The 12,500-nt window shown below is 36.9% G+C and overlaps 1 protein-coding gene across 5 annotated transcripts in view; it reads right to left on the minus strand.

Annotated features, from left to right (window-relative positions):
• The window catches only part of arid4b (AT-rich interaction domain 4B), a 91,540-nt gene that overhangs the window by 2,447 nt on the left and 76,593 nt on the right, over positions 1-12,500 (minus strand). For all 5 annotated transcript variants that reach the window (XM_048203953.1, XM_048203956.1, XM_048203955.1 and 2 more), the window contains 6 exons: positions 7,372-7,456; positions 6,404-6,608; positions 4,692-5,852; positions 2,272-2,382; positions 132-320; positions 1-40 (listed from right to left, as the gene is read on the minus strand). The exon at positions 1-40 is cut by the window's left edge and continues 107 nt beyond it. In XM_048203953.1, the coding sequence (XP_048059910.1) occupies positions 1-40; positions 132-320; positions 2,272-2,382; positions 4,692-5,852; positions 6,404-6,608; positions 7,372-7,456 (1,791 nt within the window). The remainder of the gene's footprint in view (positions 41-131; positions 321-2,271; positions 2,383-4,691; positions 5,853-6,403; positions 6,609-7,371; positions 7,457-12,500) is intronic.

The raw sequence follows: 12,500 nt of genomic DNA on the forward strand, positions 1-12,500 counted from the left end.
AATGCTATCCGCTCTAGACTGCTCATCTTTTCCAGGTCCGCTGGATGAATGGGAGCGAAAGAAAGGGAATCCACGTCAGACATTCAATGCTTATCAAACAGAGCACGAATCCTGCCGTTTCCATCACTTACACATCTGGAACGTCCACTTGGTCCTGCCGTGCTGGTCTCGGCTGTGGGAATGCTCCGGCTCGCCGTGCTTCTGGTACCTGTGGCCTGAGGGGGGCGTCCGGCTGGACTTCAGGTCGCTGCTGCTCTTGGACGAGGGGGATTTGGCAGTGCTGTCGCCGATGGACTGGTCCTCACTGTCACTGCTGTGAGCTGCACACAAACACTGAGCGTTACTGGACTGTCCTCAGAGATTATATGCTGCATTCAACATTTCAGACGGGCATATTAATGAATGATTGAGTTTGACTTTAATAAACTAGTCGTCTTCAGTTTTAGTCTGTGTGAAAGAAAAACACTTAACAAGCTTTCTAAAAACTGGGATTTGTGCAACTATAATAAAAACTCATTAATAGTTCATTTTACATTTTTATGCTTTAATAATTAATAATTATTTACATTATTAATAATAATTAATAATGTAAATAATTTTAAAATAAAAGTCAAAATTAAACAAAAAATTAAACATTTTGTTGTTTTATTTTATTTATTATTAAATTATTGAAAAACCATGTTAAAAACCTCAACTAGACCTTCTACCAGTGAAGTGAAAGTGGGGAAAAAAATGCAGAAATATAACAATAATAATAACAACAACAACAACATCAATTGTGCTAATAGTTAATTAATAAAGCTAATAATTAATTTTATTTTTTTTAATAAATAATAATAATAATAATAATAGCAATACCAATAATAATTGTGCTAATAATAATAAAATTATAATAATTAAAGCTAGTAATTAATTTTAAATATTTTGTAAATAATTAAAGTAATAATAACAGCAATAACAACAATACTTGTGTTAATAATAATAATAATAATAATTTCATTACAAAAAATCATTTTAAAGTAAAAAGACAAACTAAACAAAAAACAAAATTAAATATTTTATTTGTTGTAAAATTATTGGAATATTCATTTCAAGGAGGTACTTCAAGTAAATATTTTAGGTCAAACTCAATGGCTTTCCTTCAGTTTTCAGCCAAACAGACCTTTTATCAATGCAGTGGAGGTGAAAAAAATGGTAGAAATATATTACTATTGTATAAAAAATTCTTCTTCTTCTTCTTATATTATTTTTAATAGTTATTTTTACATTTGTATGATAACTATCATTGAAATAAATATTAACATTATTAAAAATATTAAAAATAAAAAGTCAAAATAAAACAAGATTAAATATTTTATGTTATTTATTCAATTATTGAAATATTAACTTCAAGTAAATAGTAAATGTAGGTCAATCTCAATGGTCTTTTTCAGCCAACCAGACTTTCTATCAATGCAGTTGATCAAATAATTCCAATAATTTTACAACAAAGTATTTATTTTTGTTTTTAGTTTAGTTTGTCTTTTTATTTTAAAATTATTTATTGTAATGAAATCATACAAATACACTAATTTAATAAAATTATTATTATTAGCACAATTATTGTTTTTATTGCTATTAATATTATTACTTAAATTATTTAAAAATATTAGCTTTATTATTATTAGCACAATTATTGTTGTTATTGCAATTATTATTACTTTATTTAAAAAAAAAATTAGAATACCTTTAATTATTAATTAACTATTAGCACAATTGTTATTATTATATTATGATTTTTTTTTTTTACAATAGTAATGTATTTCTGCAGTTTTTTTCACTTTCACTGAAAGTGAAAACAACAACAACAACAAAAACCTGCAGAAATATATTTCTAATGTATAGGTATATTTTCCCACAGTTTATCAAGTGAAAGTGGTTCTAGTTCATTTCTTTTAAAGAGGACTTGAGTGTAAAAACATTTGAAGCAGCATCAGTTTTTATTGGCAGAAGAGTGTTAGCAAACCATAACTTCATTTTGGAGACAAAAGCATCACTTAAAGTGAAATACTGAAGTCACCGAACTCCTACAGATGATTACCAGACGACACCACACTGTCTCAATGATAAACACACTCAAGAAACGGATGTGCCGAGACACTTGAGCACGTTCACATCCCTGCAGGAATACAGGACTGACCATCTGAAAGAGTTTCTGTAGAAATCTCACTGAAGCTCTTGTGCTGAAGCTCTCTAAAAACATAAAAAGCATGAGATGTTGATTTCTGGTACCTGGTTTGCGGTTCTTCTTGGGATGTAAGCTCAGGTTTTTATGAGTCCGCTTGTGTTTCTTTGATGCTCCGCCGCCTTGAGACTCTTTGTGCCGCTTCTGACTGGATGAGGCTGTGAGACGGGACATTTCTAAATCATTTCTTGGAATGGCTTTTGACTTATTTTGTTAACACTTTATAATAACTGCACGCTATGAAGTATTAGTTAAGCATTATTAAATAGATAATTCATCATTTATAAAGCATTAATAGATATTAATAAGCAGTTTATAAATACAGCTATAAATGCTTTATTCTTGATTTATAAGCATATCTATAATGTGTTTAATAATTGTATTTTCATACTTTATTAATGATCAATTTATCATTTCTAAATTATGTATTACATTATTTACAAACCAGTTATTTAGGAGTTGTCAGTGGTTCATAAGATCATTTAGGAAGTGTAAGTAAATGATTAATAAAATATTTAAATGTACAATTATGCATCTTGTTATTTAGACATATAGTAATAGTTACTTAATAAATGCTTTATTAATACATATCTACTGTAATTCATGAATAATTCAAGTAGTTATAAAACATTTAGAAGTGGTCAGTTAACTATTTTTGTGAGCTCATCTAAAAGTGAGGACAATTTATGCTTTGTAAAGCTTTTATAAATGAGATTTAAAGGTTCAGTGATCTTCTGCACTGCTGTTCTCTAATGTTTTAAAGTTAGTACCGAGATAGTTTTCACACTAGGAATATGTTAATAAAGCATTTATTAACACACTGAGTAACTAATACTATATGTCTAAATAATAAGATGCATAAATGTACATTTAAATATTTTATTAATCATTTACTTACATTTCCTAAATGATCTTATGCACCTAAATAACTGGTTTGTGAATAATGTAATACATAATTTAGAAATGATAAATTGATCATTAATAAAGTATGAAAATACAATTATTAAACTCATTATAGATATGCTTAATAAATCAAGAATAAAGCATTTATAGCTGTATTTAAAAATGCTTACTAATGTCTATTAATGCTTTATAAATGATTAATTGACTATTTACTAATGCTTAACTAATGCTTCATAGTGTGAGTTATTCTAAAGTGTTACCCTTATTTTTTATGTGCACTAAAAACTAGTCAAGATCCAAATTATATTACATATTAATAAGCATATTAACTAATAAATAACCGGGTTTGTGTTTAAAAACACGAGACTTTGAGCAGTGGAATGAAAAAACTTGATGTGAGAGATGCTGTGAAAGGCAGTCGAATGCAAAAATGTGTTGTGTGTGAACATTCACACTCCAAAACCGAGTGATATTCCTCACTGACTATGTAATCTAATTATTGACCTTATTCTGAATAAGACAATATCAGATTAACCCTTTAAGACCTGAAGGCTTTTTTTTTTTTTTCCTGAGCAACATACACAAAAGTAAAGACTCATAACTTCAAAACTGTAGCAAGGAGAGTCAAAAGGTAGGTATCACTTGATAGTTAACACCTTTAGAAAATATAAATTACATTTGGACATTTTCATGCTGAGAAACTGCTGATAAAAGACAAAAAATATATAGAATTTTTCATTTTTTTTTTTTTTTTTTATTTGACATGGAATAACTCAGGAAGGCAATAAGATTATTTTTTGGTGATGCTCTCCTACATGTGAACTGCATCTGGTTCAAATTTTGTGGTGATAGCATATAGTTGAATAAATTATTAATTTTTTTCGCAGCCAGATGGCGCCCTCGGGCGGCAAACTCCGGTTTAGAGGCACTTCTCAGCACTCGTTAGGAGTTTTTCAAAATGGTTAGATGCATTAAAAAGATGAGATTCTAAGCTTTATGATGATACCTATTTTTTGTTATTCCACATTGAAAAATGAACATGGATGGGTCCGGGAACATTGGATACACACTGCATCCCGGAAAGATGAGAGACATGTTTTTAGCCAAGTATGTTAAATCATTCTGTGAGTAATATCTTGTGATCAACGCAATACATTACATTGATTTTGAGTTCATTTTAATCGTGAGAATCTGCTTTAAATAATGATGTGCCATTTTTCATGAAGTTATGAGCACGTGAAATCTACATATTTGTATTCAGCTAGCGGCTGTGCTGTTTTTGTTGTAAACGCATATTACTCAGACTCATTAGAGGGTGAAAACAATGCAACAGAAGCATGTTGGAGGCTTGATCTGAACGTGTAAAGTCTCTGGTTATGTATGCAAAAAGAATTTTTGTGCTACCTATATGGGTTCAGTTTTTATCGGCTCTTAAAGAGAGACACACAAATGGGCGCGCAGGCGCTCCATCCGGTCTTAAAGGGTTAATGCATCCTAGCTGAATAAAAGTATTGGTTTCTTTCAAACATGTTTTCAATATAATTTCTACAAGGACACTCTGTACCTTTGGCTTTCTGCTCGCTCTCCTGCTGGCTGCTGTTGCTGAGCGTCAGGCTGCAGTTGCTGTTACTGTTGCAGGACAGGTTGCCGTCGAAGGCTTTGGAAGGGGAACCTGCCCCCTCCTCCTGATGCATCTCCTGGATCTCTCCACCTAAGCTCTCCACCTCCACTGTGCTGCTGTCGGACTCGCTGCGCCCCCCTGCCCGCTCCTCAATCAGAGGTCCTTCGGGTAAAGAGACGGTTGGAGGACTGGCGGGCAGCTCGGCGGGCGGCGAGGGCGCGCGGATCTCGGCCAGAACCTCGGCGGGTCCTTCGGCCACGGCGGGCGACTCGGGAGTAGTCGGAGGCGTGTTGAGGACCGAGTTGGTGCCGCTGCTGGGATGCTCCTGCAGCTTCTCCTCTGCGATCTCCTCCTCGTCCCGAGCGGGTTCGGTGCACGCGTCGTCCGGAGCGGTTACCGCGGGTGGAGGAGAGTTGGCCGCCTCTGTGTCAGAGTCTGAAAACAGCTCTTTCAAAGTCTTCTTGGGCCACTGAACTTGGATGCTGGACCAAACGTCCTTCTGGCCTTTGGTACGACAGCTGGGCGACCTTTCCTCAATCCCTACAGATATTTTGGCTCTTTTCTCTGGGATTTCCCAGAATCCTGAATGTCCGCTTTTATTCTTTTCCTTAACGCCGTTGTATTTCTTCGAAGGCGAGCTCTTGGATTTCGAATGCCCTTTTGGGTCTTCCTTGGGTTGAAGTTCTGTTGCTTCGTCTTCAGAACTGCTTTCGCCTCGATCCTCCACCGGGCCTCGTTCTTCCAACTTTTTCGGCGAACTAGTTGGTAGCCAATCGCCGCCTCTACTGCTTCTAGTTTTGCCTTTCGCTGGGCTTTTCAAGCTGCGTTCGCCTAGAACTTCTGCTTTTTTTCTTCTGCCGCTGGACCCTTCCACGTCCACCTCAAACTGGCCCTTCCTCTTGCCCGATTCTGGGCAGTCCTGAACGGTGGGTTCCTCGTCCACTACTGTGGGAGCTTTGAAGCCTTCAGACGGGCTTCCGCTCTCCCAGTGCTCTGGAGGACCTCCTTTCCGAAGTCTTACTCGTCCTCCTGGATGATCGTCTTCGTCATGATCAGCGTCACCATCTTCTTCACGTTCACTGTCATCTGATGAGCTTTCTGAGCCTATGGGAAACAGAGGGATGGACATCAAACATTAACTCAATGGTAACATTAGACCATAACAAAGGGTTCCCACACCTTCTGATCAATGAATTTTCATGCAGAGTTATAGATTTTCATCCTTGTGGGAACCCTGTTAGAAACAAGTAACTTAAAGGTGAAGTGTGCAATTTCTCAGACACTAGTGCAGGGCTTAACAATGAGGACTGCCCGATGACCCTCTCTTTCCAGAAGAGGGAGGAGCTTTAACAGCTCAACAACAACAAAGCTGGAGAATCTCACGCAGCCAAAATGAGGATTGTCAGTAACGGTGTTCAGCCTTACATTGTTCAAACCGGAATCGACACTGATGGAGAGACTCAGGAAGAAGTTACAACTTTTAGAATGAAACTGGACGTTTCTGAATGGTTAGTGGATAAATTGATGTAGTTGCTGTGGAGTTGATTCAACTCATCGAATAGCATGACCTTAATTTTGGCAGGGCCTGACCTAAACAATGCTTTTTAGTACTGAAAAATTGCACACTTCTCCTTCACTCAAGAATATAAAGGTACCTGGGAGGCCGTTGAGAATGGATGTGATCTCTATGGGCTTGACGGGCGCCTGCTGGTTTCCCTTATCACCACACTCATCCATCTTTGAGAAAACATCACTGCCAGAGTTCGGTTTGGACAATCGATTGATGCGATTTCTGGATGAAGGAAGATCCTCTCTGTCTGTCAGTCTCTCTATTCGGTCTCTTTCTCGCTCTGCTTTATTCTGTCATTAAACAAAGTGGACAAATTGACAGTGTAGCCCCTCTAAATAAGAATATACATGAAGAATACACTACCGTTCAAAAGTGTGATTTATTTTTTTATAAAGAAAATACTTTTATTATTACACATACAAACATTCATTGCTATAATCACCTACATTCAATTAAAACATTTACAGGCTGTGATACACTGCCCTCTAAAAGTTTGGAAACGCCCTAGAAAAGTGGGGTTTTGGACAATATTGGCATGAATCGTTTTTAATTTGTGATAATTTTGCACTGATAAGGGACAACACAAACTATGAAAACATATTTTATTACATAAACAGTTTACACATAGAATATATTCATTAGCAGCTATCTGACCTAAACTGGGTTCTGATTGGTTCATTGTATTCTAAACTTAATTGGCAATCAATTGTTGAAGCTATTAAGGTGTGCTGACCCAAAAATCTTTTACAAACCTGGGCCAAGTTTAAACCAGTAACCAGCATCACAGCTGGCAAAGGGGCATGTCAGACTTTGACATGTATATATTGCCATTATTATGTAATCAAAATGAAAATTATTATTGCTGGTCTTCAATGATAATGTCAAGTTGCTTTAATGCATTTGCACCAAAAAATGATAAGGAATTATGCTGATATCGTCCAAAACCACACTTTGCCAGGGGTGCTTTTGGAGGGCAGTGTAAATGTGCTGAACACACATGACTCATTTTCATAAGGGAAAAAAAACAAAAAACAGAAAAACTTCAGACTGTACCTTTATTTTTTTGCGGTGCTTTATTTTGGGGACGTTCTTATTGGCTGGTCTGACGATCTTATCAGCTTTGATCCACTCGTCATACCTGTTAAAAGAGACAGACTGGTCAACATTTACTAATTAATGTGTCTCCAAAACTAATAAAACTCTGCGTCTTGTTGCAATTATGAAATGCAACGTCCAAATAATGAGAAATTGCATTGTACAATTTACAATTGCAAGATATAAAGTCACTATTAAGAGAAGAAACACACGTTTACATGGACCCTAATAATCCCTTTGTAATCGTTGTCCAGTCGGAATAAAAAAAGTCACATGTAACCACGTCAATCGGAATGAATTGTAAGGGGTGGTTTAAACCTTTTCTAATCCGTTCGATAGGACATGTAAACACTTGATCGGATTGAAAACTGAAACTGGAAAGTTCTGCAAAATGTGCAATGATGTAGAAATGGCATTATGAAGCATGACGCACAGAACAAGCTGTTGTTGTTGAATATAGTGTCATAAATGACTGCTGTGTCATTCTAAAATTCTCATTCCACTCATCGTCTGTGAAATGCTGCAAGAGAATGTCGTCCCAGCAGTCCTTGCTTCGGACTCTCATCCAGAGATGGCTTGTTTTGGATGCGGGAATTGGCATTTTTGCTACTTGATAAATGTAAGCAGCACGGCACAAATCTTCATGTGCTCATCGTGTCCTAATTAGGACCCGAAATAGATAAATATTAAGCCCACTTTTTAAAACAAAGAAAAAAGATGACATGATGATGGTTAGTATGAGCCAACAGCGGGAAACTCTGTATATTTGTGCAATGTGTGCATGTCAAAACATCAATTTCGATTTCAAGTGTTCATGTAAACATGTAAAATGTTTGGATTCGTCACTGAAACAAAAAGTGTCCATGTAAATGTAGCTACTGCAAAAGAGAGACAATATACTGACTAGTATAAGACATCAAAGCTGCAGCAAGATGTTCAGAAGGTCCTGCTCTATTTTGTCAGCAAAATAGAAATTAGTTTTAATCTCAGCACTTGTACAAATCGGAAATATCCACACAACACAAATACACATCTGAGAAGTAAAGCTTGTGCATGTCATGATAACAACCGATAATTGATCTCTGTCCTAGTCCTAAGAGTTATTCATACCGACAACAGTTTGCAATGGCAAAACACCCAGAAATCGTTCACTTTCAATAAGAGCTGGAAGGAAAAACATATATGGAATTGAGCAAAGATGGCAACATGCAAATTGCGTAGTTTGGTTTCAAATGGTGGCTGAAGAACTGCCATTGAGATGGGAGATGAACAGATCGATCTCTTGAGTTCACGTGATACAACTCCTGATACGGGTCACTGTAGTCAAGTAAATGGCAGTGTGTATGCACTTTCACGCCCTATTAGTCTCTGATAAACTATCAGGCACAGAAAAGTAGCCAAAATGCGTTAAATATTAAAGCACACCCGACTTCTTTCTATCAACCAACGTTCTTCCTCTGCCTCATATATACATGATAATAAGGGTCTGTTTTAGTCAATCACTAATCTGAACCTTTCCACAGGACGATAAGTCTTAGACACACACAACGGATCGCACACAGCCCACGTTGCATACAAAACTAGAAAGCACTCTGTCTATCTGGCAAGTTCACTAAGTACCAGTTTCATATTACAAGCACTAAACTACCAAAGTTTCCCAGATTAGTGCTTCAAATCCCTGAAAGGTACTCAAAGTTTTGAGGCACTTATTGGTAAACTAGACATCCATGAGCAGAACTGCATCAATTACACCAGTGATGATCAGTATTTAGTAGGGGTGTGATGAGACAGTTAGCTCACGAGACGAGACACGAGATTGAGTTGACAAGAACAAGATGAGACGAGATTTTCACAGTATTTTTAAGAAATCCTCAATGATGAAATATGAATTATCATATGCAGTAAAAGACAATACTCAAGCACTGTAAAAGGTTTTGCCACAAACTCTTCTCTCCTTTATGAGTCTCTTCAGACCTAAGAACTGTACATGAATTATGAGCTTCTACAACTTTTGACTTCCTAACTGAACTCCTTTTCACAAATTGATCATAGAAATAAAAACAGAATAAATAAAAATGAAAAACAGTTTTCTCTTAGTCTTAAAGGTGCCATCGAATGGAAAATTGAATTTATATTGGCATAGTTAAATAACAAGAGTTCAGTACATGGAAATGACATACAGTGAGTTTCAAACTCCATTGTTTCCTCCTTCTTATATAAATCTCATTTGTTTAAAAGACCTCCGAAGAACAGGCGAATCTCAACATAACACCGACTGTTACGTAACAGTCGGGATCATTAATATGTACGCCCCCAATATTTGCATATGCCAGCTCATGTTCAAGGCATTACACAAGGGCAGCCAGTATTAACGTCTGGATCTGTGCACAGCTGAATCATCAGACTAGGTAAGCAAGGAAGAGCAATAGCGAAAAATGGCAGATGGAGCAATAATAACTGACATGATCCATGATAACATGATATTTTTAGTGATATTTGTAAATTGTCTTTCCAAATGTTTTGTTAGCATGTTGCTAATGTACTGTTAAATGTGGTTAAAGTTACCATCGTTTATTACTGTATTCACGGAGACAAGAGAGCCGTCCTTATTTTCATTTTTTAAACACTTGCAGTCTGTATAATTCATAAACACAACTTCATTCTTTATAAATCTCTCCAACAGTGTGTAATGTTAGCTTTAGCCACGGAGCACTATCAAACTCATTCAGAATCAAATGTAAACATCCAAATAAATACTATACTCACATGATCTGATGTATGCATGAAGCATGCATGACGATCACTTTGTAAAGATCCATTTGAGGGTTATATTAGCTGTGTGAACTTTGTTTATGCACTGTATTATAGTCGAGAGCTCGGGGGGGCAGGGAGTGCGTGATTTAAAGGGGCCGCAGCCTGAATCGGCGCATATTTAATGATGCCCCAAAATAGGCAGTTAAAAAAATTAATTAAAAAAAAAATCTATGGGGTATTTTGAGCTGAAACTTCACAGACACATTCAGGGGACACCTTAGACTTATATTACATCTTGTAAAAAAACGTTCGATGGCACCTTTAAGTGCAAACAATAAGTGCAACCATAATGAGAGTACTCTTTCAATATTCAAAGTGAAAATAGAGACCAAATTTCTCTTCAAGCATGAAACAGAGCTAAGAGATGGTTACAACTACACAGCCCAGCCTAAGATAGCTTTCATTTTGGGAGATATCTGCATGCATTAGGGAGCCGCTTTCAAAATGCAGGGTATTGAAATCGCGTTTGAATGCGCGTTCGCGTTTTACTTTCGCTTTCGTGATCATGCGTACTCTGTGAATAGTGAGCGGTGGTGCTGAGCATGAATTCTACAAGATAAGACATTTATCAGACTCTTAAGCTCTGTTGTGCAACGAATCCTCCGCCATGATCTTGTCAGTCTTCTCATCACGTGATCAGTGAACTCTGATTCCTTCTGCTATACGTAAGACTCTGCTGCTCCTGTTGGATGAGCTGGATAGGACTGAAGCGACTGTTATCCAACTGAATTAAATGGCTTTTATTTCTATAAAAAGCAAAACGACAGTGGACAGCTTTTCACTTCGACGAGAAATCTCATCACATTTTAATCTTGTGGCACGAGATCTCATCACACCCCAAGTATTTAGTACCTTTGCAAGGGCAGAAATTTGGATCTACTAATTTGCATCCACTGCATTGTTATTTAAACACATTTCCACATATTAAGTCCAAAAAAGCTGTGGTTGGTCACTTGATGTGTGCATCAAACTGCTATAGAGAGCTGCAGTGATACTGGATTTTTGTAGGCCAACCCGTACGTTTGCATCACCCTGGTTCCCTCGACAAAAACCCAATAGATTCTGGCTTTTGAATTATAAGAACTGTGACCAACAAAAGTTTATGATTCTTACACATTTTATTCATCATGATAATCTTCACAAATGAAGCCGAAAAATAATCGGAAGAAATAAAAAGCTAAACGTAGGTTATGAACGAACTACACCACAGTGACCCGCATTAAAATGTGCCTCATTATGATTTTTCGAATATTACCTTTCATGCAGCTGTTTGTGAATGTAAACTATCTGCAAAGTTGTGAAGCCGAAAGTGCATGATAAATAAAGTTATTGTCTCTCAAAAGACAGAATCAACTCTGAACAGCTTAAACGAGTCGTCAGGAATTCGAATCACCACTTCTGTGACGGCCACATGTCACTGGGTAACACATCTGCCTAATGCCCACCCATGCTCTACATTGTCCGCCCACAAACAACTTAAACCGCCCTCAAATGCTATAGCTGGTTCGTGTTGTTTACATGTCGATAAGACGCTGTTTTCTGCTCTGCAAGAGCAAATTCTCTTGTAAACACTTCCAAAGGAAGAGGATGTGAAGAGTCAGTGGTTAAAATTACCACATCGATACAACAGCAGAATAACCTTTTAATGATTGCTTCTCAAATCTCCATGAGGTCTAAATGGGATTTACAAAATGCTTATGCATTAAAGATGGGACAGTACTCAGAATCACAACCTGTAAGTATGATTAATTATTGATGCATATATTTTCCGGCTAACCGGCTAAATTCATCTGTGGCTCACTGTTACCTAAAACTGTGTCCATTAATGCAGATTGTCTGCTGTTCTTTCTACTCTGAATCATGATAAAGGATGGAGCAAGATATGTTTAATGTTACATCAGTTGTTCACGTTAGTGCTCGGCTAACGTATGCACTGTTAATGATACAGTTCTCACATGTGCATCGCAATAAATTAGAAACATACACATCGGTTTGTTGATGGACGTACACTTGTTAATGCCGATGGTGAGGAATTACAGTTGCAACATCTCATAATGTATGTGTATCACTGAGAAACGTCCTGCTCAAGTCGTTCTTGCGATGAAGGATCTGGTTGAATAACTAGTTCTCTTCCAATATTTCATCATCGGGCTCGCGCTCGGATTGATATGGTGTGTCCAATCGCTGAGCTTTAGGAAGCCTCCAGAGCTGAAGTTAACGAGTGTTTCGTTTCCGACCAATCACAACAGAGCTACAAGGTAAGACATTTATCA

This window comes from Megalobrama amblycephala, linkage group LG10 (assembly GCF_018812025.1).
Source record: "Megalobrama amblycephala isolate DHTTF-2021 linkage group LG10, ASM1881202v1, whole genome shotgun sequence".
Lineage (NCBI taxonomy): Eukaryota > Metazoa > Chordata > Actinopteri > Cypriniformes > Xenocyprididae > Megalobrama > Megalobrama amblycephala.